The 23,075-nt window shown below is 47.5% G+C and overlaps 10 protein-coding genes and 1 non-coding gene across 11 annotated transcripts; 6 read left to right on the top strand and 5 right to left on the bottom strand.

Annotated features, from left to right (window-relative positions):
• Positions 1–203: 203 nt before the first annotated feature.
• On the bottom strand, positions 204–1,998 carry K444DRAFT_522471 (MFS general substrate transporter; the record flags this gene model as incomplete). Its single annotated transcript, XM_024874207.1, has 5 exons — positions 204–363; positions 418–500; positions 578–1,195; positions 1,244–1,750; positions 1,804–1,998. The coding sequence occupies 5 exons, from the start codon at positions 1,996–1,998 to the stop codon at positions 204–206; spliced, it is 1,563 nt and encodes a 520-aa protein (XP_024740462.1).
• Positions 1,999–2,748: 750 nt separating this feature from the next.
• K444DRAFT_556272 (uncharacterized protein) lies at positions 2,749–4,329 on the top strand (the record flags this gene model as incomplete). Its single annotated transcript, XM_024876737.1, has 3 exons — positions 2,749–3,431; positions 3,487–3,647; positions 3,977–4,329. 3 exons carry the CDS (start codon positions 2,749–2,751, stop codon positions 4,288–4,290), a joined length of 1,158 nt encoding a protein of 385 aa, XP_024740463.1. The 3' UTR covers positions 4,291–4,329.
• Positions 4,330–5,733: 1,404 nt separating this feature from the next.
• K444DRAFT_661015 (uncharacterized protein) lies at positions 5,734–8,176 on the top strand. The gene is made up of 2 exons (XM_024886528.1): positions 5,734–6,218; positions 6,274–8,176. The coding sequence occupies exons 1-2, from the start codon at positions 5,786–5,788 to the stop codon at positions 8,022–8,024; spliced, it is 2,184 nt and encodes a 727-aa protein (XP_024740464.1). The 5' UTR covers positions 5,734–5,785; the 3' UTR covers positions 8,025–8,176.
• Positions 8,177–8,336: 160 nt separating this feature from the next.
• K444DRAFT_609768 (uncharacterized protein) lies at positions 8,337–9,519 on the bottom strand (the record flags this gene model as incomplete). The annotated part of the gene is made up of 2 exons (XM_024879634.1): positions 9,335–9,519; positions 8,337–9,250 (listed from the first exon to the last, which is right to left on the bottom strand). Coding segments are annotated over exons 1-2 (566 nt in total), but the record flags the coding sequence as incomplete, so codon positions are not given.
• Positions 9,520–9,804: 285 nt separating this feature from the next.
• On the bottom strand, positions 9,805–11,616 carry K444DRAFT_584398 (DEAD-domain-containing protein). Its single transcript, XM_024877862.1, has 2 exons — positions 11,413–11,616; positions 9,805–11,362 (listed from the first exon to the last, which is right to left on the bottom strand). Exons 1-2 carry the CDS (start codon positions 11,590–11,592, stop codon positions 10,094–10,096), a joined length of 1,449 nt encoding a protein of 482 aa, XP_024740466.1. The 5' UTR covers positions 11,593–11,616; the 3' UTR covers positions 9,805–10,093.
• Positions 11,617–11,758: 142 nt separating this feature from the next.
• Positions 11,759–13,160, top strand: K444DRAFT_522824 (ribosome biogenesis protein-like protein Ssf2; the record flags this gene model as incomplete). Its single annotated transcript, XM_024874235.1, has 2 exons — positions 11,759–12,196; positions 12,240–13,160. The coding sequence occupies 2 exons, from the start codon at positions 11,759–11,761 to the stop codon at positions 13,158–13,160; spliced, it is 1,359 nt and encodes a 452-aa protein (XP_024740467.1).
• Positions 13,161–14,636: 1,476 nt separating this feature from the next.
• On the top strand, positions 14,637–15,841 carry K444DRAFT_609771 (uncharacterized protein). The gene is made up of 2 exons (XM_024879635.1): positions 14,637–15,093; positions 15,149–15,841. Exons 1-2 carry the CDS (start codon positions 14,972–14,974, stop codon positions 15,696–15,698), a joined length of 672 nt encoding a protein of 223 aa, XP_024740468.1. The 5' UTR covers positions 14,637–14,971; the 3' UTR covers positions 15,699–15,841.
• Positions 15,557–17,315, bottom strand: K444DRAFT_323373 (uncharacterized protein). The gene is made up of 2 exons (XM_024871894.1): positions 17,009–17,315; positions 15,557–16,620 (listed from the first exon to the last, which is right to left on the bottom strand). The coding sequence occupies exons 1-2, from the start codon at positions 17,231–17,233 to the stop codon at positions 15,892–15,894; spliced, it is 954 nt and encodes a 317-aa protein (XP_024740469.1). The 5' UTR covers positions 17,234–17,315; the 3' UTR covers positions 15,557–15,891.
• A 1,460-nt stretch (positions 17,316–18,775) lies between these two features.
• On the top strand, positions 18,776–18,848 carry K444DRAFT_t10. The gene has a single exon. It is a non-coding gene; the product is annotated as a tRNA-Ala (tRNA).
• Positions 18,849–19,277: 429 nt separating this feature from the next.
• On the top strand, positions 19,278–20,424 carry K444DRAFT_641362 (Per1-like protein; the record flags this gene model as incomplete). The annotated part of the gene is made up of 4 exons (XM_024884617.1): positions 19,278–19,403; positions 19,453–19,501; positions 19,548–20,307; positions 20,370–20,424. 4 exons carry the CDS (start codon positions 19,278–19,280, stop codon positions 20,422–20,424), a joined length of 990 nt encoding a protein of 329 aa, XP_024740470.1.
• A 1,349-nt stretch (positions 20,425–21,773) lies between these two features.
• On the bottom strand, positions 21,774–23,012 carry K444DRAFT_715442 (uncharacterized protein). Its single transcript, XM_024888351.1, has 3 exons — positions 22,680–23,012; positions 22,277–22,641; positions 21,774–22,212 (listed from the first exon to the last, which is right to left on the bottom strand). Exons 1-3 carry the CDS (start codon positions 22,974–22,976, stop codon positions 21,825–21,827), a joined length of 1,050 nt encoding a protein of 349 aa, XP_024740471.1. The 5' UTR covers positions 22,977–23,012; the 3' UTR covers positions 21,774–21,824.
• Positions 23,013–23,075: the final 63 nt, after the last annotated feature.

Genomic DNA, 23,075 nt, shown 5'->3' on the forward strand with positions numbered 1-23,075 from the left:
GCTCGTATAATCGTATTCATGCGGTGCCCAAATAAATTGCCTAATCGGCGTCCCCAAGCGCGTTGTGGCTGCATGAGCTGAACTTTCAGAAAATCCTTCGCCGGTTCCGTACCTGCATGACCCCACATTCGCTTTTTGCTTCTTCCTCCCGTCTCCACAAAATGAAACCGAACTACATGTACACAAGGACGCTGGCTTAAAATTTAGATGTCGTTATGAAACCTTGGCGGGGACTGCCATGTATATCCCCTCCATCGTGACCCATAGACACGTAGCGCGAACATCGGGAGCAAGAACGCAACGTTCAGCATCGCGAAGACGAGCCATGCGCATTGGAATTTGATTCTGTTGCCAAGAGGAATCCTGTTCTTGTGTTTAGTTGTCGAGGTTGGGGAGATGGCCTTGGTTGTGACTCACGCGTAGAAAGAGATGAGCGCAGAGAAGATGGAGCGGAAAGTATTAAGCACTGTTGAGATTTCTGCGCTTTGCGGTTTATAACACTGCATAACCTCATCAGCAACAACCTTTCTCTCTTTCTTGGAAATGGAATGAAGGGAGATGAGGTGAGATGGCTCACATCGGTGCAATAAGCATACACCACCGTCGTCGCAACCTGCAACCCAAGACACGCAATCCCCATCCCAAACGCCGCCCCAACCCACCCAACTGTCTTGTAATGCGTCAAGCACACCCCATCGATAATCACGCCTATCGGTAACAATAGTGCAAGCCAAATAGCATCGAGTCTCGCCTCTGGTTTCCGCACTCCGTCATTCTTCTTGGCATATCTATAAACCATATAATCCGTCACCCAACCGGCATTGAATTCTCCAATTAGGCACCCGATGAGGAGAGGGATGGAAAGTAAGAGGCCAGTTTGTGCCACGTTGAAGTGGTAGAACTTTGCGAAGAGGGAAGAGCCGGTTGCGGCAAAGAGCACGGTCCCGTAGCCGAAGGAGATCATATAGTACAGGCCAGGGATAAGGATGGAGATGTATTTTAGCATGTAAAACGGCTCGAGAAAATCTGTTGCTCTGAGGTTGCGGTCAGCGAGGCGACCGCGTTTAAAGAGCAGGAGGTCGGTATATGATGCTGGTTTGTAGTCAGAGGAGGATGTGGTGGTGGATTTGCGGGAGTACAAGGTTTCGGGGAGGCAGATGAGGGTGATGAGAAAGGTTCCCAGTTGGATGTAACCCTAGTGATGTTAATTGATGGTTTTAAGAGGGGAAAGGAGGTGACGAACAGGAATGTTGAAGCATTGTTGCCAGCCAAGGTTCTGAGCTATGTATCCTCCGATCAATGGTGCTAGGTGTGGCCCATTGGTAAGAAAGAAAGTGTAAACTCCCATGTAGAGACCCCTCTCATGCATGAAATACAAATCACAAATTGTAGCACCACCAATAGCTACATTTGATCCTGCGCCGATACCATTGAAGACTCTGGTGATGAGGATGCCGTTCCAGGTGGTGCAATGTCCCGCGATGATGTTCGTGATGCCAGCTAGAAGATTTCCCAAGAGGTAAACTGGACGACGGCCATAGACGTTTGCCAGAGGTGAGATCAAAAGTGGTCCAACGCCAGCGAAGATAATGTACACTGTTAGTTCATAGGATACTTGAACAGTTGTGATTTTGAATGCTTTTCCAAGAGGGACGAAGGCGGGATTGATGACGGCGGCACTCATTGGACCCATGCATGATAGCCAGCTGATTTGGAGGGCGATCAATAGCTTGAGTGTTGGGGACCAGTTCTACAGAAGTTAGAATTGTGGTCAAGCGTGTTCAAACAAGGTTGTTGACTTACGAGTGGATCATCTTTGTGTTGAGTTGGCTGTGGCACAAGTGGTAGTCCATGCTTGTCTAATCTGAGATTGCTCGTATCGTCTCTGTTGAGCTTTTGATGATTATTTAGGTCAAGTCCTGCGTCGTTTTGTCCATTTGTATTTCTTGACACATCATCTATTTGGCTCACTTGTGCTTTTTCGAGAGCCGGATCCATCGTACCAAAGTGTTTCTACGGTATACTGTTGGAGATAATGCTCAGAAACAAAGTTCAGGATTGTAATAGTAATTTAAATGGAAAATTCGAAGAGGCTGACTGCAGTGCCAAGATCCAGGTGATCGATGTTATCTGGTAACACTTAACCGGCAACAGGGGTAACGAGACGAGGAGGAAAACGATTCGCTGCTCCGGTGTTTTAACGCAAGGGTGGGAGCTACCAAGAGTGAAGTTGCATAATATTACTGCCAGTAGCATCCAAGCGGTTGATATGCCATTGTTATGTTTTGGGAGGAAAGTCTGAAGGAAAGTGGTGCAGTTCAAATATATGTGGCGAAGGTTGGGAAGCCCATAAAAATGTGGCTTTAGAAACTCAAATACCGTACCTCGCGAACACGAGTGCGTTACATCGCCTGCTGAAAGGAGTATTCATAGGATTCATTTAGGACTAACAGTAATAGTAGAGTCCTATGGGAAGCTTCAGAGAACTCATACCCCGCATACGGGAGTTGTTCCCCCTGCGCGCCACACCCCGCAGTAGCGGGGAGGATGGAGGATCTCCGTAACATCAGGAAGTATCTTTCCGATAACAGCTTTCTAATCCCTTTAAGACTCGACTTGAGATACGCGCTCGTTTCACTCATCTGAACGCGCTCTAAGGTTTCAAGCAACGGAGAAACTCTGCTTCGATTTCCGCTATCACAGTATTTAACCGGGCATACTTCACTGCCACCGGCTAATATCCGCACAATGCTTGGGAAAATCGCTCTCGAGGAATGCTGGACGATTCCAGAGGCTCTGGCAAACAACGACCCAGGGAAATTTGTTGCATCTGGGACTGGTGATCGCCTGACGAGAGAACTTCTCGATATCCATGACATGCGACTTCGCCAGATGGATGAAAACGGCGTTGACTTCATGGTTCTATCATTTGTCTCAGCAGGATGTCAAGGAATATCAGATCCTGCGAAAGCAGAAGCGCTAGCTACACTTGCAAACGATAAACTCGAGGAAGAAGTGATGAAGAACCCCACAAGATTTGCGGCTTTTGCGGCAGTCAGCATGCACGATCCAAAGCAAGCAGCCAAGGAACTGACCCGCTGTATGACAGAGAAGAAAGGTTTTGTCGGCGTCCTCCTCAACGACTTTCAGAGTAGTGGACCGGACGGAAATACAATGTTATTCTTTGACCAACCTGAGTATGACCCATTTTGGAAAACTGCCAATGATCTCAAAACACCAGTGTACTTGCATCCGAGAATATCTTCAAGTCTCATCCATAACCAGATGTGGAAGGGGAGACCGTGGTTGGACTTTTCTGCCCTTGGATATGCAGATCGCCTCAACATGCATATTCTGGGAATCATCACCAATGGTGTACTTGATCGATTCCCTGATGTGAAGTTGATTTTTGGTCACATGGGTGAACACATGTAAGTACCGCGGGAGCTTTCGAGTGGAGTTGCTGAATGCTGACTTCGCCTTCAGACCTTATGATATTTACCGGATTGATCACAAACTTGATCGGGCTCGGTTTCCCAAGATGCCTATGCGAAAAGACAAGCTCGTCCGAGATTATTTCGGGGATCAAGTGTTCATCACGACAAGTGGGCATTTCTCAACACTATTGAACTGGGATCGATTTATCGGTGGAAAATCGATATATTGGAGATTGACAATCTGTAGAATGACTAGTTTTGACTAGATACAGGAGAGTGATTCCATAAAAAACAGAGGGAATGGGTTCCCTAGCTATATTCCTGATTTCCACCCCACCATGTGATTTACCCCGCACTTACTTGGTGGTGGGAACGATTTACCAATCTGATTCCTGAACGTACGTTTAAGGAACGTAATCGAATGGCGATACTAATAAACGATTGGTGTGTTCGTACGTAAGTAATACCCAATAATCGGACGAACTGAATTAGTGGTTGAACCTGGAGTGGAAGGAAAGGATGCTAGCCAAGCTAGCTAGTTCAACAAACACCCGCTCTGGTGTGTGCAATGGGAGAGATTGGTTCTCAGTCGATCATGTTCTCAATTGATTATCCGTTCGAGAGCATCCCAAATGCATGCGCGTGGTGGGACGAACATGTTTCGGTGAATCAGCATGATTTGGTGAACATGGGCAGGAACAATGTGTTGAAAGTGCTCCCGAGGTTGACCGAGGAACCTCATAACTTGAAAATAATGACGCCAGCAGAGGGTCAAGTTGGTGGTCTTCGGGAAGGGAAAGTGACTTATGGGATGTATAATGAGGACTGGAGCAGGAGGTTGGTGAAGCAGTAGAGAATAAAAACCCGGAATCGTTATCTCATTCCTTGAAGCAAAGACTACTTTTATGAGACAACTTTAATGGTTAGACAAGAGTGATATTCAGACAACCGATGCCCCCTTTTCTAAAGCTATATGGGGACCCTAACCGCGCTATATTCATGGACAATATGGGCTCGCGCGCGACTGTAACAGAAAAGGCTATTTGGGTGAATGACGATACTACCTTGGGCAATGCAATGGACAGAAACGGCCTTGACAGTGTCCCGATATTGACTAAGATGTGAAGTCCTAGACCAAATATAACAATTTGCTATCTTACCCATACATTCACTAATTTGACTAAAGTTGGGGTAGTTGTCGATAATTGTCTGTCAGGACTTGTACCATAGCCCCTATATATGCCCTGCGGGTTTGGTGCATATCAGCAATGCGGTCTTATTCTAGTGATACGGTCATTTTCATAACAACTCCCACAATTTCACAAAATCAAAAAAATTGAAAGAAGCCAACAATTGCGTAAGTATTAATAGCCGGACCTTTATATAAACTTTTTTTTTAAGATCCTGTGTTATGTTGTGAAGTCACCAAAAATTCTGGACTTTTTTTGTTAGGGAAAATAGAGCGACCATATCACTGATTTTTGACCATATCGCTGATAGGCACTAAACCCGCAGAGACGCAGGGGCTTTAGTGGAAGTCTTGACGCTCGATTAAGCCAATGCATGACGATACCGTAACCCCGGCAAATTCATCACGAAATTTCTCTCCCAGTCACAGCAAAAGGGAAGGGTGTGTGAAAGTCTCGCATTGGTCTACGTAAAAGTCATCGCTTAGGTTTTTGCAACGTGTAGTGATTTCAAGTCCTCCAACCTCCCATTTCCCAATCCATCCTCCCAACTATGTTCAGGCCGGGATTGCCTATCCAACCACGCCACTCGCCCATCAATACCGCTAGTCCAACCACCAATCCAGCTTACCCACAACAACATCATCCTTAAGCGCTTCGGGAAGATCAGGAAGAGACCGCTTAGCAGAAGTATCTAGTGACTTGGAACGACCTGGTCTAATATACACCAAACTCATGTGTTTCGACTTGGGGAAGGAAATACATCCAAGACTCTACACTTTTGGGCAAGTGGGGGTGCCGCGCGAGTGGGGTGCACGTCATACGTTACCAGCATAAGGTCTGTTTGCACCGGGTGTGCCGGTCAAGGCTGAGTTGAAACCTACGTGGTGCTCTTTCACTCTCAATTTGCCCCTTTCTCGCGGGGCGCTAGAGGAGGCGCATTGCGTGGCTTGCAGTTGACTGGATTACATGAAAATGCCCTTTTGTTCGCTGTTCTGAGTGGCCTGGTTAGTTCATGGGGCGGGACGAGTCCTTTCATCTCCGCGCACGGCAGCCTCGTCTGCCCTTCTGATTTCTATATTTCATACCAATGATCCCCTTCCTTCGTTAAAAAACTGTTATTGTCATTTTATTCCCACTATCGCAGTTCATCAGATTGTGATGATGCAACAAAGTTGGAAGGTTACAAAGGCCTCCCGTTCATCCATCCGGAACAAATCGAGGCTTGTAGCTCCCGAGGCGATGCCAAGAGCACCCTGTCGTGCTCGAAGTGACCAAAAATGGAGCAGGTACAAAGAAGAGATTCGCAGCTTTTACATCGACCAAGACAAAACTCTAGAAGATACGATGCAAATGATAGATTTACCAGCGAGCGAGCGAAAATGGAAACAGCAACTGAAGGAATGGGGTTTCCAAAAGAATCTTCCAGCTAGTCATATGGCTATTCTCGTGGCGAAACGAGAGCAAAGACTGAGAGATTATGGAAAAAACACCGTCTTTCTTCAAAGCGGTGTCGAGATCAGGGCCGAGAAGTTTGAGACCTTCAAAAAGAGAAAGACCAGCAAGGTCTTTCAAGCTACGTCTCCGAGTGCTGGTATGTTGTACATCTTCCTACTCACTCTTTACTTTAAACTCACGAGCGAAAACAGAAACACCTCCTAATATCGTCTACCACACTCCCAAGTCTGATTCGGACATCCCAGGAGTTGTTGAGTCGCAAGATGCGGTGACCAACTACCCTTCACCCCTTCCAGAAGATGGCCAAGCAACAACTCCTTATTTTCAAGTCACAGGAAATAAGGATGAGTTTTACGAGCATTCAAATATATATCCACGCTCCCCAGAAGTGACTAGGGAGAGAACAACACCAAACCACACTTTCCCGATGCAGATTGCAAGCGACCAAATGGATTCACAGCTGCAACCACTTCAAACCTCCACCGTACCCCTCCTAGCCGGCGACTCCTTCTGGACTCAAAACGAAGATTTAAATCAGTTCAATCAACAAACAGTGCTATCGCCTACGTTTTATGCCCATTTCTCGCCAGCGAACAACCAAGGCAGTCAGCATACTCCGCACATTTTCCAAGATCACGAACATGACGACCCGGCCCCTGCTCAAAGGGTGGAAGATAACTTTGGTGGTTCAAGGTTAACAAACAACTACCTCCCCGTTGGCCTTATGGACTCGACCTCTGTCCTCGTGCCCGGCTATCTAGGAATGGACCCATCTGAAGTTATTCCCGGGAACAACCCCAGTGGTTCTGGTTTTAGCCAAAACGCAATCGACGAGGCCCGTGTAGTCGAGAACCATATGCACCTGGCAGAAACTTACGGAGCCTACCGCCTAACAGGCAAGGCTGAGGCTCAGTATATAGAAGCGCTCGTCAAATGCATGCAGTTTGGCCAGGAGCAAAAGGCTCGCCAGTGTTTACATGAATTTGGTGTGTTTCTCAAGGAAGACCGCCTCCCTGAAGTCTTGGAGTCTTCAATTCAAACGTGTCGTAACCTGGTACTGTTATTCGAGAGGAATACCTCCGCAACTCAAGAAATGAAGACAGCAAGCTTGGGAATGTTGGCAGATCTTCTCAACCGCCACGGACAGCTTGCAGAAGCGGAAGCTATATACCGTCAGATACTTGACATGAGCAAAGAGTCGAAAGATTATCACACAGCCGCCGCATGCGAAGCTTCGTTGCGCAAGCTGCTCTACCAGCTGTGGTCCCCTCACGAGGGCGCTGTGCGAGAGCAACTCAGAAGTCTCTCTATTTCCCTTGAGCAGGAGACCTCTGGTCCAGCAATGCGATTCACCCACGCAACAGCCGTGATTCTTACAACCCACTTCTCTGCTATTTGCCAACTTCACCCATGTCACCAACTCGGTCTGGTCCTCGAAGAGATGTCCTATCTCCTCTCAAAGCGAATCTGGGGCCATCCTTCGAGAGTCGATTCTCGACTTCGGGACCTGACCATGAAGCTAGCTCTCGAATGCTCAGAACTAGCTTGGCACGATAATACAGAATCCTTTTTCCGAACACAACGGATATTGCTGGATCGACTCGCTACTGCTGATTGGGGATATGTGAAGATTCGAGGGTACATTGATTACTGTGCGTATTTGGAGAGATCTGAAAAAGACGGCAGCTGGAAGAAATACATCGAGATTCTGATCACTGCTTACAAGACTATGGAAGATCTTTTGCATGCGAGAGGAGCTCAACCTTATAGGAAAGGGGATTTTCCGTTCTTGGAGCTTCTTAAACTTGAGAGAGCGGGAGTTCCTAGCAGTAAATGCGACCGGGAATCTATTCAACTGATGGAGGGTGTGGAAAAACGACTTGAGCGGATGCTTGCGCAGAATCAAAGCCATCACTCTGAAGCTGTGCAGTTTGGCGAGTGAGAAGGGAATTGAGGAGGGAAATGATGTGGTAAGTGAGGAGGAGACAGACGAGGATAATGGTCCCGGAATTGGTGATTGGGATCGGTATAGCTGAACTTTTACGTATAAAATAAATAGATGAGCATGAACTAAGTGACAAGTTTAAGATGGACCTACAAATTCTTCTGCCTATTCCACTGGTACCTACTTACTTGCCTTTCGTAAGACATCGATCAATGCCAAAAACTCTTCAAATTAAGCAGCACTTTCAAAATTGGCATCAGGCATCTTCAACCAACTGCCAATATCACCATTAAATAACAAATACCCAAAGGATATTTCAATTTTCTAACAAGGCTGAATTTACTATACAATTAATCATATCTCAGCACAAATATTCTCTAAAAACACATGCACCCAAAACATCCACCTGTCTTCACCAAATCTTCTTGCCTCGCTTCACCCTTCCAGCTCTTTCCCTTCTCGTTCCCGGCTACGGCACTCATACCCCCAGTACTAGGATCTCCCAGTCCAGCCGCTCCAGCCGGTGCGTACCTCAATCTCGGAACCGCACCATGTATCTTCACCTCTCCGCCTTCCATTTCTACTCTAACATCAGAAACAGCCCTCCCCCGATTCTTTACCCACCCCGCCCCAGCTGCATCTCTTGCACCCATATCTGGCTGTCTAGGGACGCCAGTTCTACTTAGATCTACCGCTGAAACTCCTCCTGACATAGCACCCTTCCCCCCCATCCCGCCTGACCCCCTTGCCCCCCGTTTCATCCCCAGCTGCAGTCTTCGCAGCACTACCACCACAGGCCTTTTTCCACCAGAATTTCAAAAACCCTCCTTCATCCTTAATCGCCTTTCTCCTCTCTGCTCTCCTCACTGCCTTCTTCCTATTCTCCTCGACTTTCTGGGCCTTCTTTATCTCCTTCTGCAAGTGCCTCTCCCGTCTCGCTCTCAATTTCTTATTTTCTTTCTCATTCTCATTCTCCTTCCTCTTTTTCTTTTCATCATCTGCAGTTGAAGTAATAGTCCTACTACCACCTGGATCTCCCGGAGCGGGCGCACCCGCTGCTGTTCGGGTTGCTGTTCTCGGCCTTGTTTGTGTCTGTGTTCGTGTAGCAGTGGAGCTACTAGCGAAGCCATGCACGTTTGCGGATCGCGAGAAGCCGGATTGACCTGCTAGGGAAACTATTTGGAGGGTTGGTGCGGTTTGGCCGCGTTGGAGGACTTGGGATCCTGGAGAGGGGTGAGGACCAGTGATGGAGATTGGGGATTAGCGGGAAATTGAGAGGGAGGCAGTGGGAAAGGAGGCGAACTGACCTGTACCGGTTCGTGTTCGTAGCATTTTTTTAGTCTAATGTTCTCAGGAGGAAGGTGATGGAGACGTTCAGAGAGGCGAGATGGACATTGATTTAGAAGAACGATCTGAAAGGAAGGGGGATGCCTGAGAAGGGAAAGAATTAGGACGAAATGAGATGGTGTACAGAGGAGCACAGAAAGCTGAACTATGTTACACCGGTATATAAAAACAGAAAATCGTCACTATCACATCGTTCAAGTGTAATTACTGAAAATAGATGGTGGCCGTTGTGAATTTTCCGATTGGATTGCATCGGAAGTAATTCGACCGTCCTGGTACTTCAAAGGAACCGACCCCCGGACACAATGACACTAAGAACTTATCTTGAAGATCTTTATCGCCTTTACGGCAGAATCGCTAGGCTTGTCGATTTTTTTGACAATTCTGCCCTAAAGGGCGGTGTGAGGCCCATATTGCTAGAAATATAGTGCACTTGCCCTGTAACTATCGCTAAAGAAATTAGACCTACTACTATTGATATTTATCGATTATCGGCTAATTAGCGCGATTATCTATCGATCGATTATCGAGCCTATCGGAGCCCATACTGCAATTTATTACGAGTAGCAGGATACAGTCCGGAGAGGGATCATGAGAGCAGGAAGAATTTTACTTGCCAAGCCACATATCATCAGAAAACAGCAGCGAGAGGAATGCCAACCTGTGACAGACACAAACATGTGCAAGGACGACATCTTTTTTTGGACCAGCAAAACGGCTTATCCCTCCTCTCTATCCATTTCATCTCTACCCCGCTTCTTGTCCCCTCCCTTTGGCCGTCTGCCTTTCAGAACCGAACCTTTCTTGCCTCGATCCTCGTGCAGATTCTTCATCTCATTTCGTGCATGTCGTTGAGCCTCCTCAACACGAGCCTTGAAAACCATCACTTCTTCCTTCTCGGTACCGTACTCCTTCTGCTTTTTGCCTAGGGCAGCCTCAATGCGCAACCAAATCTCAACATCATACTGTGTGACTACGCTGATAGCATGACCCGACTTTCCAGCTCGCGCGGTGCGTCCTACTCGATGGATGTAAGTTTTACTGTCAGGCGGTAAATCGTAGTTCAGTACCACATCCACGGATGGGATATCGAGACCGCGGGCGGCGACATCGGTAGCGACCAGAATTTCTCGCGATCCGGCTCGGAATTTGTTCAATGCCCCCAAACGAGCTGACTGTGAAAGCTGACCATGAAGAGGTATTGCCCCGAAGCCTAAGGTTCTAAGCAAGATAGCTATCCGTTGTGTTTCGTTCACTGTCCTCGTAAAGACTATCGCGGACTGGCCTGCAAATTCGTTGATGAGGTAAACAAGGTAGGTGTCCTTGTGCTGGTGTGGGATGAAAACGTAACTTTGGAGTAATGTGGAGACGGTTTGGTATTTGTTGCTGCTGATGCTCACTCGAAGAGGGTCCTTCAAACTTGCTCTTTGAAGACTCTCGACTTTCGAGCTCATCGTCGCCGAGAAGAGGTATGTTCGTCGTTCGCGGGGAAGGACTTTCAGTATTTTGTCAAGGATGGGTCCGAAATCGAGATCAAGAAGTCTGTCTGCTTCGTCCATAACCAAGTACTTCAACAATCGTAGAGAAAAGCCCTTTGTGTTTTCGAGATGATCCAGCAATCGACCTGGGGTGGCCACAATAATGTGAGGTTTCCTGCCCAGTGCAATAGCTTGAGGAACCATATCCATGCCTCCTACAATGACCGCACATCGTACTGATATGAGTGATCCCAGGGCCTCGAATGCTTGCGATATTTGGTATGCCAACTCGCGGGTAGGTGCCAGAACGAGACCGAATAGAGGTTGAGGATTATCGAGCAATGCCTGTAGAATTGGGAGAGCAAAAGCTGCTGTCTTTCCACTGCCTGTCTCTGCCAGGCCGATCAAGTCTCGACCTTCGAGTGTGAGCGGAATCGACTGGGCTTGGATTGGAGTTGGGGCTTTGTACCCCAGAGCGGTACAGGCATCGCATAACGAATCGATGATACCCTAGATTCTGTAAGCCTCTATTTGCAGCCTTTGATATTGGATACACGTACGAGATCCTTGAAGGTCTTTGTTACCTCCTCTTCTATCTTTTCCTCGGGCTCTTCTTCTCCTGTTGGCTCTGGCGATGTCGAGGCTGAAGTAGGCGCTAGCTCCTTGGCCACATGCTTCTTATTCTCCAACAGGCCAGAGGGTACTTCGCTATCAACCTTTCTTCTCTTGGCTGACGACATCGTGTTGTTGAGATTTGTGGTGTTGGAGGGAAGCTATTTGAGAATAAAATAATTTTTATCGTGCTTATCGAATCCTCGCTTCTGATTGGCTGCGCCAAAGTTCCCTTTCAAAAATATTCTGCCCTCAAATCCTCCAAACCACATCACACCACAAGAATACACCACAATGGCACGACGACGGACGAAGAAGCGTACCCATGTTGGCGCTAATAATGGCCCCTCTGGCAGGGCAGTTCCAGCAAACAAGGCAGCAAATTCGCCCAAGAGCATGGTCATTCGAATTGGGGCTGGAGAAGTAGGACCAAGTGTGAGCCAGCTGGTGAAGGATGTACGGCACATGATGGAACCCGGCACAGCTGCGAGACTGAAGGAGAGAAGAGGAAATAGATTGAGGGATTACCTTACAATGGCGGGACCTCTTGGTGTGAGCCATCTCATGCTCTTCTCGAGGTCGGAAACGGGCAACACCAACATGAGACTGGCAATTACGCCCAGAGGACCGACATTACACTTTCAGGTGGAGAAATATTCGCTATGCAAGGATGTTAGGAAGGCATTGAAGCACCCAAAAGGTGGTGGAAAGGAATACTTGACAGCTCCTTTAGTACGTCGTCAAACAACAAATAGAGTATTTGCTGACTTACTAGCTTGTCATGAACAACTTTACGTCCCCTCCTTCCCAAGCAGACTCCGATAACAAAGTGCCCAAACACCTCGAATCCCTAGTCACCACCATATTCCAATCTCTCTTTTCTCCAATTTCACCGCAAACAACGCCACTCTCTTCAATAAAGCGAGTTATGCTGTTAAATCGTGAGCCTGCGAAGGAGAACGATGGAACATATACACTCAATTTACGGCACTACGCAATCACAACGAAAGCCACTGGTGTATCAAAGCCACTTAGAAGATTAAATGCTGCAGAGAAGCTTCTTCACTCGCAAAAATCAGGCAGGGGCAAGAAGGGCGGATTGCCAAACCTGGGAAAGCTCGAGGATGTGGCCGACTACATGATTGGAAACGATGGTGAGGGTTATATGACAGATGCTACGAGTGGCAGTGAGGTGGACACAGATGCAGAAGTCGAGGTTGTCGGGACACGGACGAGGAAGATCTTGTCGAAACGTCAAAGAGACTGTCCTCGGGTAGATGGCAAAAATAAGGGTGGTAGAAATGGTGTGGAGAAGCGGGCTGTTAAGCTTGTGGAATTGGGACCGAGAATGAAGCTGCGGATGACCAAGGTGGAGGAGGGAGTTTGTACGGGAAAAGTTATGTGGCATGAATACATCCACAAGACCAAGGAAGAGGTGAAGCAGCTGGACAAGAAGTGGGAGAAGAAGAGGCAAGAAAAGGAAGCGAGAAAGAAGATCCAAAGAGAGAATGTTGAGAAGAAGAAAGCAGCTAAGGGACTGGGTGCAAAGGATAGACTGGAAGATGACGAGGACGAAATGGATGTCGATGAGTGGGACTCAGAGGGGCTGGAAGGGGATGGCGAAATGGAGTTGAACGAGGAGATGGAGGAGAGAGGGGAGTGGGAGGACGAAGAAGAAGAAATTGCAGCTGGTTGAAGTCAGCCGATCTTCAAATGAAAGGCTTGCTTAATTTGAGGAACATATCTCCGCGCGATCTCTTGTTGGTAACTGACCCAGATGCCTTTGAACACCACATCCGTCAAGGATGCTGCATTTTCATCGCTGATTACCGACATGTGTTGCATTGTACAGCAAGTGCTTAGAAGCCGTATGGTCACAATTATTGATTGTCTCAACCATACTCCACTTTCCACGCCATGCATGCCCGGAGCACATGCCCCACCGATATTCCTCTGCTTGTGGAGTTCAATGTGTGCTTCAAATGGCAGTACTTTGTCGATTACTTTTGATAGTGGATCCCAGCTCAGTCCTCGGAGGACTATTGCTGCTATGCCTCAAAGATCATGGAGCGTGGCATCTTGGAGCGTGTATTCTGGTTTCACAGCTTTACCCATCTTGAAGTCTGTTCCTTGTTTTCTAGTGGACATGGGTTAAAAATAGTTTAGGTAGATAAGAAGATTGCTGCTATCAAGGGAAAAGAGCGACACAACAATGAGAGAAGATGGTGTCCATCCATCAATCCGGCCTATTCTATAGGTCAGAATCTGAGTAAGCTTATAGCGCTGAAGCATTCAGTGCGAGAACCGAGCACTGATTGCTTACTGGCCGACACAAAGGGAAGTGACGCATGTTCTCGTTAACTCCTTGAGAATTTTGCTTTGCACAACGCTTACCTAGATCCGTCCCCCTTTGCGTTGTCGATTGCACGTGATTCGAATCTCACAATTTTTATTATGGGGAGGTGCGGAGGGTTTTCCAGAGCGATAGAACTATTTAAACAGCTCATTATTGAGAAGAGGGTACTGTGTTAATTGAATAGAGGATGCCTAAACGCGAGTGCACTTGTGGTACATGAGTTAGGGGGAAGAACCGGATTGAAGTCGATCACACGTTGGGACTAGGTATGGCTGCTGCTTTTGAAATAGAGACTTAAGAGCTCTTGTACAGAACCTCACTTGTTGTAGTTATTATCTATCTTGGGATTACTGCAGGTGTTGAGGATTGGTCATGAAAGGGTGGTATCTTCAGTCATGAACACCCCTGACTTAAGCGAGGTGCTCGTTAACACTGGCCAAGCGATTGAAGCCATCACCAAAATAGTCAACAATAGATCCATTTTCGAGAGCAGCCCTTATACCTGTAGGAGACGTCTCTCAGCCTGTTGGTCAGATTCCGGAGAAACGGGGCTAATTGAGGTCCGGTCGGAAGGTGGGTCCCTTCCTAGGTCGAAAGCAGCCCATCCCAGACCCCGCCTCCACGGCATAGTATGGAAACAAGCTTATGCCTCAGCGGCTGATCAACTAACCAATCACTACACTTGTGTGCTACCTTGGTCACCAAACCGGGCGGTGCAGAAACTCTACTCGGCGAGGTGGGGCAGTGCTTCGCGCCGCAGCAGTACTTGTATCTGGGTGAGACAAAAAGGGGCTTGAAATCACTCATGCTTCTGTTCACAATCACATTCTTTCTTAATCAAACCAACAATTGCTTTCATCATTGATTTCTAAGGTATTTCTTGACATAACAGATTAGATCTGAGGTCGCGTGACTTTCTATCAAGTGGAGGTACCGAGGGCCTTCAACATACGAGCCTAAACTTGGCGGCCCAGGCAACCATTTAATGCCTTGATTTCATCTACTTCAAGGCCTCCCACCAACCCCCCTTGCACGGGATCCAAATTCTAGATCTCTCACCTGTACTTCACAAAGCAACGGCATCTTTAACTCTACATTCCCTCACCCAGTACAAACTGGACCTCAATTAACTCCCTCGACCTCAGATCAAAATGGCCAACCCTATCAAAATCCACAAACATGCACCATACCGCAAATCCCTTCTCATCCCCCTCTGGACCATCCAACTCCCCCTCTCCGTTTTCCTCTTCGTAATGTCAGGAATCGGTATCTCGTTCGTGCCCACCTCGTTTTCCCCCTCTACAACCATTAGTTAACAACCCACATAGTACCGCTACCAGAGGTTATAGCTTCCACGCAGATTTGACAAGCTTCGACATTGCCCGCATACTACTCAATCTCTTCCTCACCAGCTCCGTCATCTTCGTCATCGTCAAGTTCGCAAACTTCGCCTTGACTACGCATGTTTTCAAGATCCAGAGTATTGCAGCCGTTGTTGTTGGTGTGATTTGCACGGTGCTGTATTGCGTGGAGGGCTCTTTTGAGAAGTGGATTATGGCGGCCTTTTCGGGCACAGGGTTGCTTGCGAGTATTACGATTTGTGCTAGGGTGTGTGTCTTGAGGAGGAGGGTTAAGAGGGGGGAGATAGGGGAGATGAAGAGGGGGAGTGGTGGGAAGGAGCTTGATTCCGAGGCACAGCTGGATGTGGAGTCGGAGGATGGTAATAAGTTTCGGCTTGTTGGTGATGGGAAAGTGAGAGCTAATGTTAAGGTTACGTTGGGACCTGGGTTGGAGATTGAGAAGCCAAGACCTTCGTTCAATTCCGTGGGGACTGGTACATCGAGGGCGCCAGAGCAGGTTGTGAGGGAGTTTATTTGATGTGATGTCTAGGATTTAGTCAGTCATGAATGTACGAATACCATATGGTTGAATGGACAATTGAGGAAACTCATTGTACGAGGCAGAAATTGTCCTTTAAATGCAATGCTAGCCTGCTAGGGTATCTCGCAATCTTCCCCCAAACTCAAAGAGATCCAATGTGCCAAAGTGGGATAGAACAATCCCCTGCCATTCAAGCAAATAACTCCTCATCGTCGTTCTCGTCATCGGATTCCTCCGCAAGCTGGAATATCTCATCGCCTTCGGTCAAACCCAGCTCAAACTGACCAAGCAACAATATCAATTTGTTCTCAAATGCACCATCCCAATCAGTCACACTGCCGCCTTGTTCCAAACTCCGAACCCCCAGAATAGCATAAGGATCGAAAGTCTGTACAGTCTGAAGACCCAATGTACCAGGAGCAGACGAAACAATCTGACCACCATGACTACCCATTGTACCCGCACTTCCCTGGACAATCTGGCCACCTTGAGAACCCATTGCTCCCACAGTGCCCTGAAAAACCGGGATACCTTGACCACTTGCTTGTGCAACAAGTGTGTTGACAGTCCGTTGCTGGTGGTTCCTGTCCGCCGTCTCCTTTATCTCAACCTCCCATCTCAAGAACTCTTCGTAGACCTCCAAGATCTGCTTCTTAATATTGTCCGTAGAGCCGTTGTAGTTAAAGAACGTCTGGACATGCTGACCAATCTGGGTACATGCCAGGTACGAATCGACAACGAACTGGTGGATTTGGAGGTACGGAGAGGTTTCGAGGATCTTATTGAGATACATCAGCCCGTTCTGGACAGATTTTCGAGGTTCATTGTTCTGCATTTCCTCCACTTTGAGAGACAACGAAGCTGCAAGGTTCAAGATGTCGTGGGGTGTCGGGTAACCGGCTGGGAGGAAGGAGAGCTTCTGGTAGGATATTAGCATTTGTTCTGAAAGGTCAGACCGAAGGAAGTTATCGTGATTATCGTATTGCTTCGCTTCGCTCCAATCTTCTGCTTAACTTCTGATGACGCCTAGCAAAGATCAGACCGAAGCGAAGGCAGTTGTCGTAATTATCGTTTCGCTTTGCTTCGCTCCCATCTTCTGCTTAACTTGAGATGACGCTTAGCAAAGATCGGAGCGAAGCAAATGAAGTTATCGTGTTGTTCTGCTTCGCTCCCATCTTTTTCTTGACTTCAGATAACGCTCAGTTGGCGACTAAGCGTCATCTGATGTTCAAAAAGCGACCCCTCGACGTCGCTGTCTTGCCGTGTGCAGTAGGGGGATAAGAGCTAAATAACAAGGGTTTACTTACGTGGACCTCAAAGGCCTTTAAGATCTGCTCAAGGACCTTGTTAAATGGGGCGGCGCAAGGGTCATTTGAGAGGTATTTGTCCAAATCTTCGCGGTCAGGGTAGCGAACGCGGTGATATGGATAGATTTCCGCAAGCGCGATCACTGTCGGGGCGGAGCTTGCTGTTGTGGGAGCAAGGAGTGTGCCCTGGCGGGCTTGGTTGATAATGTTCACGTTGTTGTTCATTGCGGAGGATTGCTTCTGGCGCAGTGGGAGGGAAGGTAGGTTGTTTGGTGGAAGGTTGTGGCAGAAGGTTGTTTGGTGAAAGGTTAATCTTGGCAAAGATCGCGAAGTAGATATTTATGGGCCGAACCGAGAAAGAATAAATCCGATGAAATTTAGTAAAAGCACAGAGCCTCTAGTAAAACCATCGCTGTTTTAATTGATAGCCGTGGACGCTACCGGCTCGGAGTCATTCTTGTCTTGAGAGTGCCGCCTCAATTTCGCTCCCAACTATTAGACTAAAGGAGGTTATCGTGTTAAAGATAAGAGCAAAGCAAGCAGCCAAAGATCAGAACGAAGCCAAAATGTTTGAGATGATAGCTGAACATTAGCTTCTCGTCATCTGAAGTCAGACAAAGGAAGATGGGACCAAACAACTCATTCTTTAGGAAGATCAGAGCGGAATATGGGAAAGAGACACGCAGTTATCCTAAGCGGAAGTAGAATGACGGAATGAAGTTTTGAGGTCAGAGTGAAGGTGGACAGAGAGATGAATTTATCCCAAGAAGAATAAGAACTATGGGATGGCGTGCAAAATCAGATGGTTGTCTTGTCTTCTCTTGAGCTGGCATCAAGCTTCAGCACCATTTGCCTCTGACTCAGAACCCAACGTGCTAGCTGATGCAAGACAACGAGAATTAGTTGTTCTTAAATACTCTATAAAGGATGGAACAATGAAATGGCATGGCCTGGGTTGTTGGATAACTTAGAAGCCTCCCCCATGGTTCCAGAGCTGCCTGAACCACAGCTCTTCTGAGAGGAAACGAGATAATTTGCGTTCTTTCAGTAGGCACGATAGCGCACTATATATTTGAACTCGCAGAGTGCGTCTATTATCGCTTCGTGCAAGCGATTACTTCAAGGTTGCAATCAGATATATAACATCGCTTGAGATCACGTGAGGAGCAAAGGAATTATTTCTAATGAGGCGTTTGCAGCAAACGAATTGATGGAAACCATTTGTTGGATATTTGCCAATAGGAAGTGACAAATTTGAGTCGCAATCGAGTGCCTTCCTGGGTTGTGTAATATTTGTGATAATCTAGAAAACGCATGGAACGCCACAACCAACTTCTCGCCCCTCTCGTGTTTCTCACTTGAGCAAACTCTTTCCGATTATGAAACTAACCGGACCCCAAGAGCAGATTGCCATAGAAACATAGAGATTTGACAAATATGAACAGATTTCTCTTTGAAGGCACTCTGTTCATCTATGGGAGTTTGATCAAAGGAAGGGCCTAGCGGCTCTGACCACAGACTCCTGCGTGCCTGCCTGGCATCAAAGAATTTTCTATGACAAACCCTGCACTATTTCAGACGGAGTGCACGCAAACATGGGATGCAGCATACCCAGTTTGGTTTGAAAATTGTGTTGTTGCAGTTCTGTTGGTGATGTGTCGTGGTTGTGGGATCGGAGAATCGGAGATCCAGAGCCGAGAAAAGCTCCGGGTTTCAAGTATTGAAATAAGCGATTTTTGGACCAAGCAGGCCAGCCATGACCTTGTAGGGCAGTTAGATCAGTGGTAGTATCGCTCGCTTTGCATGCGAGAGGTCGTGGGTTCAATCCCCACACTGTCCAAATAGTTAATTTAGGGTGGTCTGTTTCGCTTTTTGCCGCTTTTCTTTTTGGGTTGGTGATCTGATATCCTCAGCTTTTCTTTTGCATTATTGAAATTCATGTCCTGAATTCTTATTTATTTCTTACACAGTTTTGCAAACCATTTTTGGGGCAATTTTAAGAGCCGAGGCTTAGCGAGTTCGCCGGAGTTGATAGGCTTGGATGAATATCTCGGGCATATTATCAGCAGGTTGACACTTCAATCTGCTTATAATGTTACTTAGGTCTCCTCCTACTCACTCAAATTTATTCTGAATCCTTTATTCCAGGCCCCCTTTTTTTTCCCGCCGTTTTGTTACTGTTTTTAGCTCTCGATTGGTAGCGCCAACCAACGTGACCTCGCTCCATTACGGGCGGATCTCCGAAACATAATTCTCGAACCACACCACCATGATTTTGAGGCAGAGCTTCCGCCTGCCCCTGGGCCTCTTTTTGCTTTCAACATTATGTCTGTTTACGACTCAGGTCTCTGCTTCCTATGGAGACCGACTGCCAGAATTCCAGCGTTGCGTTGAGGTAGAGAGCCCATCTTCCCATCTTGAACCTTACTGATCAACAATTCCAGGTCTGCAAACGAGAGAACTGTGGCAGCGGTCATGCCTCAACCCACATCCGTACGCGGCCTTCTCCTATGTCTCCAGCTATTCTAACATCTCGCAGCCCTCCTCCATCGCCTGCTCTTCTGGGACTGCCCAACAGAATGCGACTACACCTGCCAGCACATCATCACCGACCAACGCGTCGCCGCCTCCGAGCCGATCGTGCAATTCCACGGCAAGTGGCCCTTCTACCGTTTCCTAGGCATGCAAGAGCCCTTCTCCGTCTTCTTCTCGCTCCTCAACTTCCTCGCGCATCAGAACGGCCTCTCGAAAGTCACCTCCGACATCCCTGCCGCCTACACTCTACGAAAATACTACGTCTACCTCGCGTACTTCGGCATGGCGAGCTGGGTCTTCAGCATGATTTTTCATACGAGGGATTTTAAGATTACGGAGGAATTGGACTATTTTGCGGCTGGCGCGAGCGTGTTGTATGGGTTGTACTATACGTCGATTCGCATCTTTCGTATGGATCGGGGAGGGAAGCGGACGAAGTCGATGTTGAGGGCCTGGACGGGATTGTGCATTGCGATATATGCGCTGCATGTCACGTACCTGAAGTGGTATGCGTGGGATTATACATATAATATGACGGCGAACGTTGTGGTTGGCGTGATCCAGAACTTGATGTGGAGTTGGTTCAGTTTTGCGAAGTACAGGAAGTCGGGGCGCTTCTGGGCGATATGGCCTGGTTTGGTGGTTGCGTGGATTATATTGGCTATGAGTCTGGAGTTGCTGGATTTCCCGCCGTGGTGGGGTTGCTTGGATGCGCATAGTTTGTGGCATCTGGGAACTGTTGGCCCCACGATGATTTTCTATAAGTAAGTGTATACCCCTGGGCAAGATAAGCCAAACTGTTAGAATTGCGCTGACGATATTACAGTTTCTTAGTGAAGGATGCGCAAGACGATATGGCAGGAGCACGACTCAAAGCATGACCTCAAGGAGCAACGGAAGTGGGAATGGGCACAGGAGCAGCAAACATAATGTTTATACATAATACCCCTCGAATTGAATATACGAAAGGTTCTCCTTGGACTAGGACCGCGAACTCTCTGTCTCAGTCCTTGCTCTCTTCGACTCTGACAGCTGAAATCACGCACGTTGTTGCACGCGTGTTTTCCAGTCTTGATATTCCCTGGTCGACAAGCGACAGATGAAAGACACCATACCAAATTCCTTCCCAAGATTTCAATTTTCAATTGAGTTTGCAGGCTATCCTTCTTCTGTCATGGCACCGGAAAAATTGCTCGAGCAGTCGAGCCCAAAATGCGCCATTAATGACACGAGTTTCGTTGCGCATCGACATCGCGAGGGACTTCCGCATTGGGAAATGATGGGGTGACAATTTCCGGATCTGCCAAATTTTGATGACACCTCTTTCTTCCTTTGAGAATAGTTTGAGAGGTTTTTGGGATTTGTTGCACGCCGCGCCGCGTTTCATTGCCGGATTCGAGGTGTGGTGTGATGTTCCCTCGGGTCTTGAACTCGGAAGAGGTGGAGCTGGGCCTCGCCGTCGCTTGCTCTCGTCAGTTTTGTACCCAGGAAACGGGGAAAGTTCCTTGCCAAGTCAAGCGCTGGAGGCCGGTGTAAAGGGGCAGATTCACGCCAGTCTCTGTGTACTACGTACAGGGTGCTTTAAATGTTAACCGGTATTTAACTGCATAGCAAGAAATACTGGAATCAAGACAGGTGATTGGTCAGACCACCCTGCGATTCTAGCTAGTTCGCCGACAAAACCCCTGGAAACAGGTGGCAATTAGCATTTATTTCCGCCTGTAGGTTGTACTACGTATCGGCAGTGAGACGGAAGGATCTAGCTCATCCTGTGCGAGAGAATCATTGTTGCATATCAATTTGTTCGCGCTGGTAGTGAATCACGTGTGTAGTAAAGGGGCTAAGCGAAGACGTGGCTGAGTACCTATTTACAGTGCATTATGCAGGCTGCATTGTCTTTCGAGCAGCTACCGAGCGGTGTATGTCAGGCGCCAGTAGTAATCCACGTAGCTAGTTATTGGCGTGTACACAATCTTCACTTAACGTGTCCTACATGGCAATCTTATCCTTTTGCGGTAGAAAATGTCAAGAAAGGCAAAGCTGTATCCATGCGGCCAGCCTGCCATATGAACCTTTTCTTCCCTCTTCTTCACATCTCGAATTTTAGTCAATATCGAGTCAGTAACGCCAATATATCAATTCACTATGTGTCCCACAAGACTTGCAGCCAGACCTGACGGCCAAATCGAGTCATATGCAGGATTACCATAAAACCCGCAATGCTTTTGGTTGCCTCTCCATATCTTCTATCTGGTGTAAGATGATATGCTGGTAGATTAGGTTATGGACGTAAAGCAATGTATATCTGCAAAGCGCCTTCGACACATTGTACAAGCCCAAACACCAAAGTGAAAACCAGCACCAAAATCGCAACCCAGAAAGTATACCATTGTACCTCATTCCGTCGATCACACCACCACTGTGATAAAGTGCTTGGCTCTGCTTCATCAAAAACTTGTTTTAGTACAACGAGGCGGTCGCGCCAAAATGCGAATTTGTCGATATGCCGGTCTATCGCTCTCAGCCTGTCGCATTTCACTGCTTGAAAATCGAGGTTAGAGGTTCTCGAGAGCTTCCGAAACCATTTTCTAGTCTTAGGGTCTGACTGTGGAAAAAGAAGTGCAAGAGTCCGAAGTGTCTCGTCTATGAAGCCTTCGGGGAACATTGAGCTAGCTTTGCATTAGTTGATATTCCGTTTTTAGAGCAGTCTCTTTTTAAGGGAAGGAAACATACTTCTTCCGTTGGCCGATCAAGAAGGAAGCATTATGAAAGACCGCGACTCTTTTATCGTCTTCACTCATGAGAAGTAGATGGTCGGCAAGGTTGTTGGTGAATTGGATTTCTATTCCCGCAATTCGTCCGAGATTACGAGCAGTGAAAATCTTCTCAAGCTTGACATTTCCATTGTGAAAACCACGAGGAGCATTAAAATAGCCCTTGATCCAGTGTTCCAGACTGTTCTCCGACCATATGAGCCGTTCTTGGCCTGAGAATCCATACTGAAGCTCGCCGATGTTGATCATACAGAGCAGTCTTACAGCGAGGTCGATTGATCCATTGATCTGTTCCTCCTCATTCTCACATTTTGGCAAGGGAGCCTTGAACTTATCCAGAGCATAATGTCTTTGCGATTGACCTGAGATTTGATCTTGGCAGCTATTTCGAGAATATGATGATGTGACTTTGAAGAGATATGTCTTTCTCCATCATACAGGGCGAGATTGCACTGTTCCATGTAGTAAGAGAAGTACGACTCGTAGCTAACACCACCAGTTGTCATGTGCAATGGAGAGATGCTTAGGCCCCAAAGGCCGTTGATGATCTCACATTTCGTAACATGGCAAATCGGAAACGACCGGAGCGGAGTTCTTGTAACGGTCGGGGTCGCAAGCCGTAGAGCTGGACTGGACGCAGCAGAAGTTGAACCAGGCATGGCAGGTATGGAAAGGTTTCCCTTGCAACGTGTTCTTCCTCCTCTGTTTGCATAGAACAATCTTGGGCAGCAACATTCGAGGCCATAGGCACGTGTTGG

This window comes from Hyaloscypha bicolor (genome assembly GCF_002865645.1).
Source record: "Hyaloscypha bicolor E unplaced genomic scaffold K444scaffold_50, whole genome shotgun sequence".
In the NCBI taxonomy this organism is placed as follows: Eukaryota; Fungi; Ascomycota; class Leotiomycetes; order Helotiales; family Hyaloscyphaceae; genus Hyaloscypha; species Hyaloscypha bicolor.

Bases quoted from the DNA above. Each gene is read 5' to 3' on its own strand.
- K444DRAFT_661015 (XM_024886528.1), top strand. From the start codon at position 5,786: ATGATGCAACAAAGTTGGAAGGTTACAAAGGCCTCCCGTTCATCCATC. The intron at 6,219-6,273 runs GTATGTTGTACA...GAGCGAAAACAG, and splicing joins AGCTACGTCTCCGAGTGCTG to AAACACCTCCTAATATCGTC.
- K444DRAFT_584398 (XM_024877862.1), bottom strand. From the start codon at position 11,592: ATGTCGTCAGCCAAGAGAAGAAAGGTTGATAGCGAAGTACCCTCTGGC. The intron at 11,363-11,412 runs GTACGTGTATCC...TACAGAATCTAG, and splicing joins CAAAGACCTTCAAGGATCTC to GGTATCATCGATTCGTTATG.
- K444DRAFT_609771 (XM_024879635.1), top strand. From the start codon at position 14,972: ATGGCCAACCCTATCAAAATCCACAAACATGCACCATACCGCAAATCC. The intron at 15,094-15,148 runs GTTCGTGCCCAC...CAACCCACATAG, and splicing joins ATGTCAGGAATCGGTATCTC to TACCGCTACCAGAGGTTATA.
- K444DRAFT_323373 (XM_024871894.1), bottom strand. From the start codon at position 17,233: ATGAACAACAACGTGAACATTATCAACCAAGCCCGCCAGGGCACACTC. The intron at 16,621-17,008 runs GTAAGTAAACCC...ATATCCTACCAG, and splicing joins TAAAGGCCTTTGAGGTCCAC to AAGCTCTCCTTCCTCCCAGC.
- K444DRAFT_715442 (XM_024888351.1), bottom strand. From the start codon at position 22,976: ATGCCTGGTTCAACTTCTGCTGCGTCCAGTCCAGCTCTACGGCTTGCG. The intron at 22,642-22,679 runs GTCAATCGCAAA...GATAAGTTCAAG, and splicing joins CTGCCAAGATCAAATCTCAG to GCTCCCTTGCCAAAATGTGA. The intron at 22,213-22,276 runs GTATGTTTCCTT...ATGCAAAGCTAG, and splicing joins TTGATCGGCCAACGGAAGAA to CTCAATGTTCCCCGAAGGCT.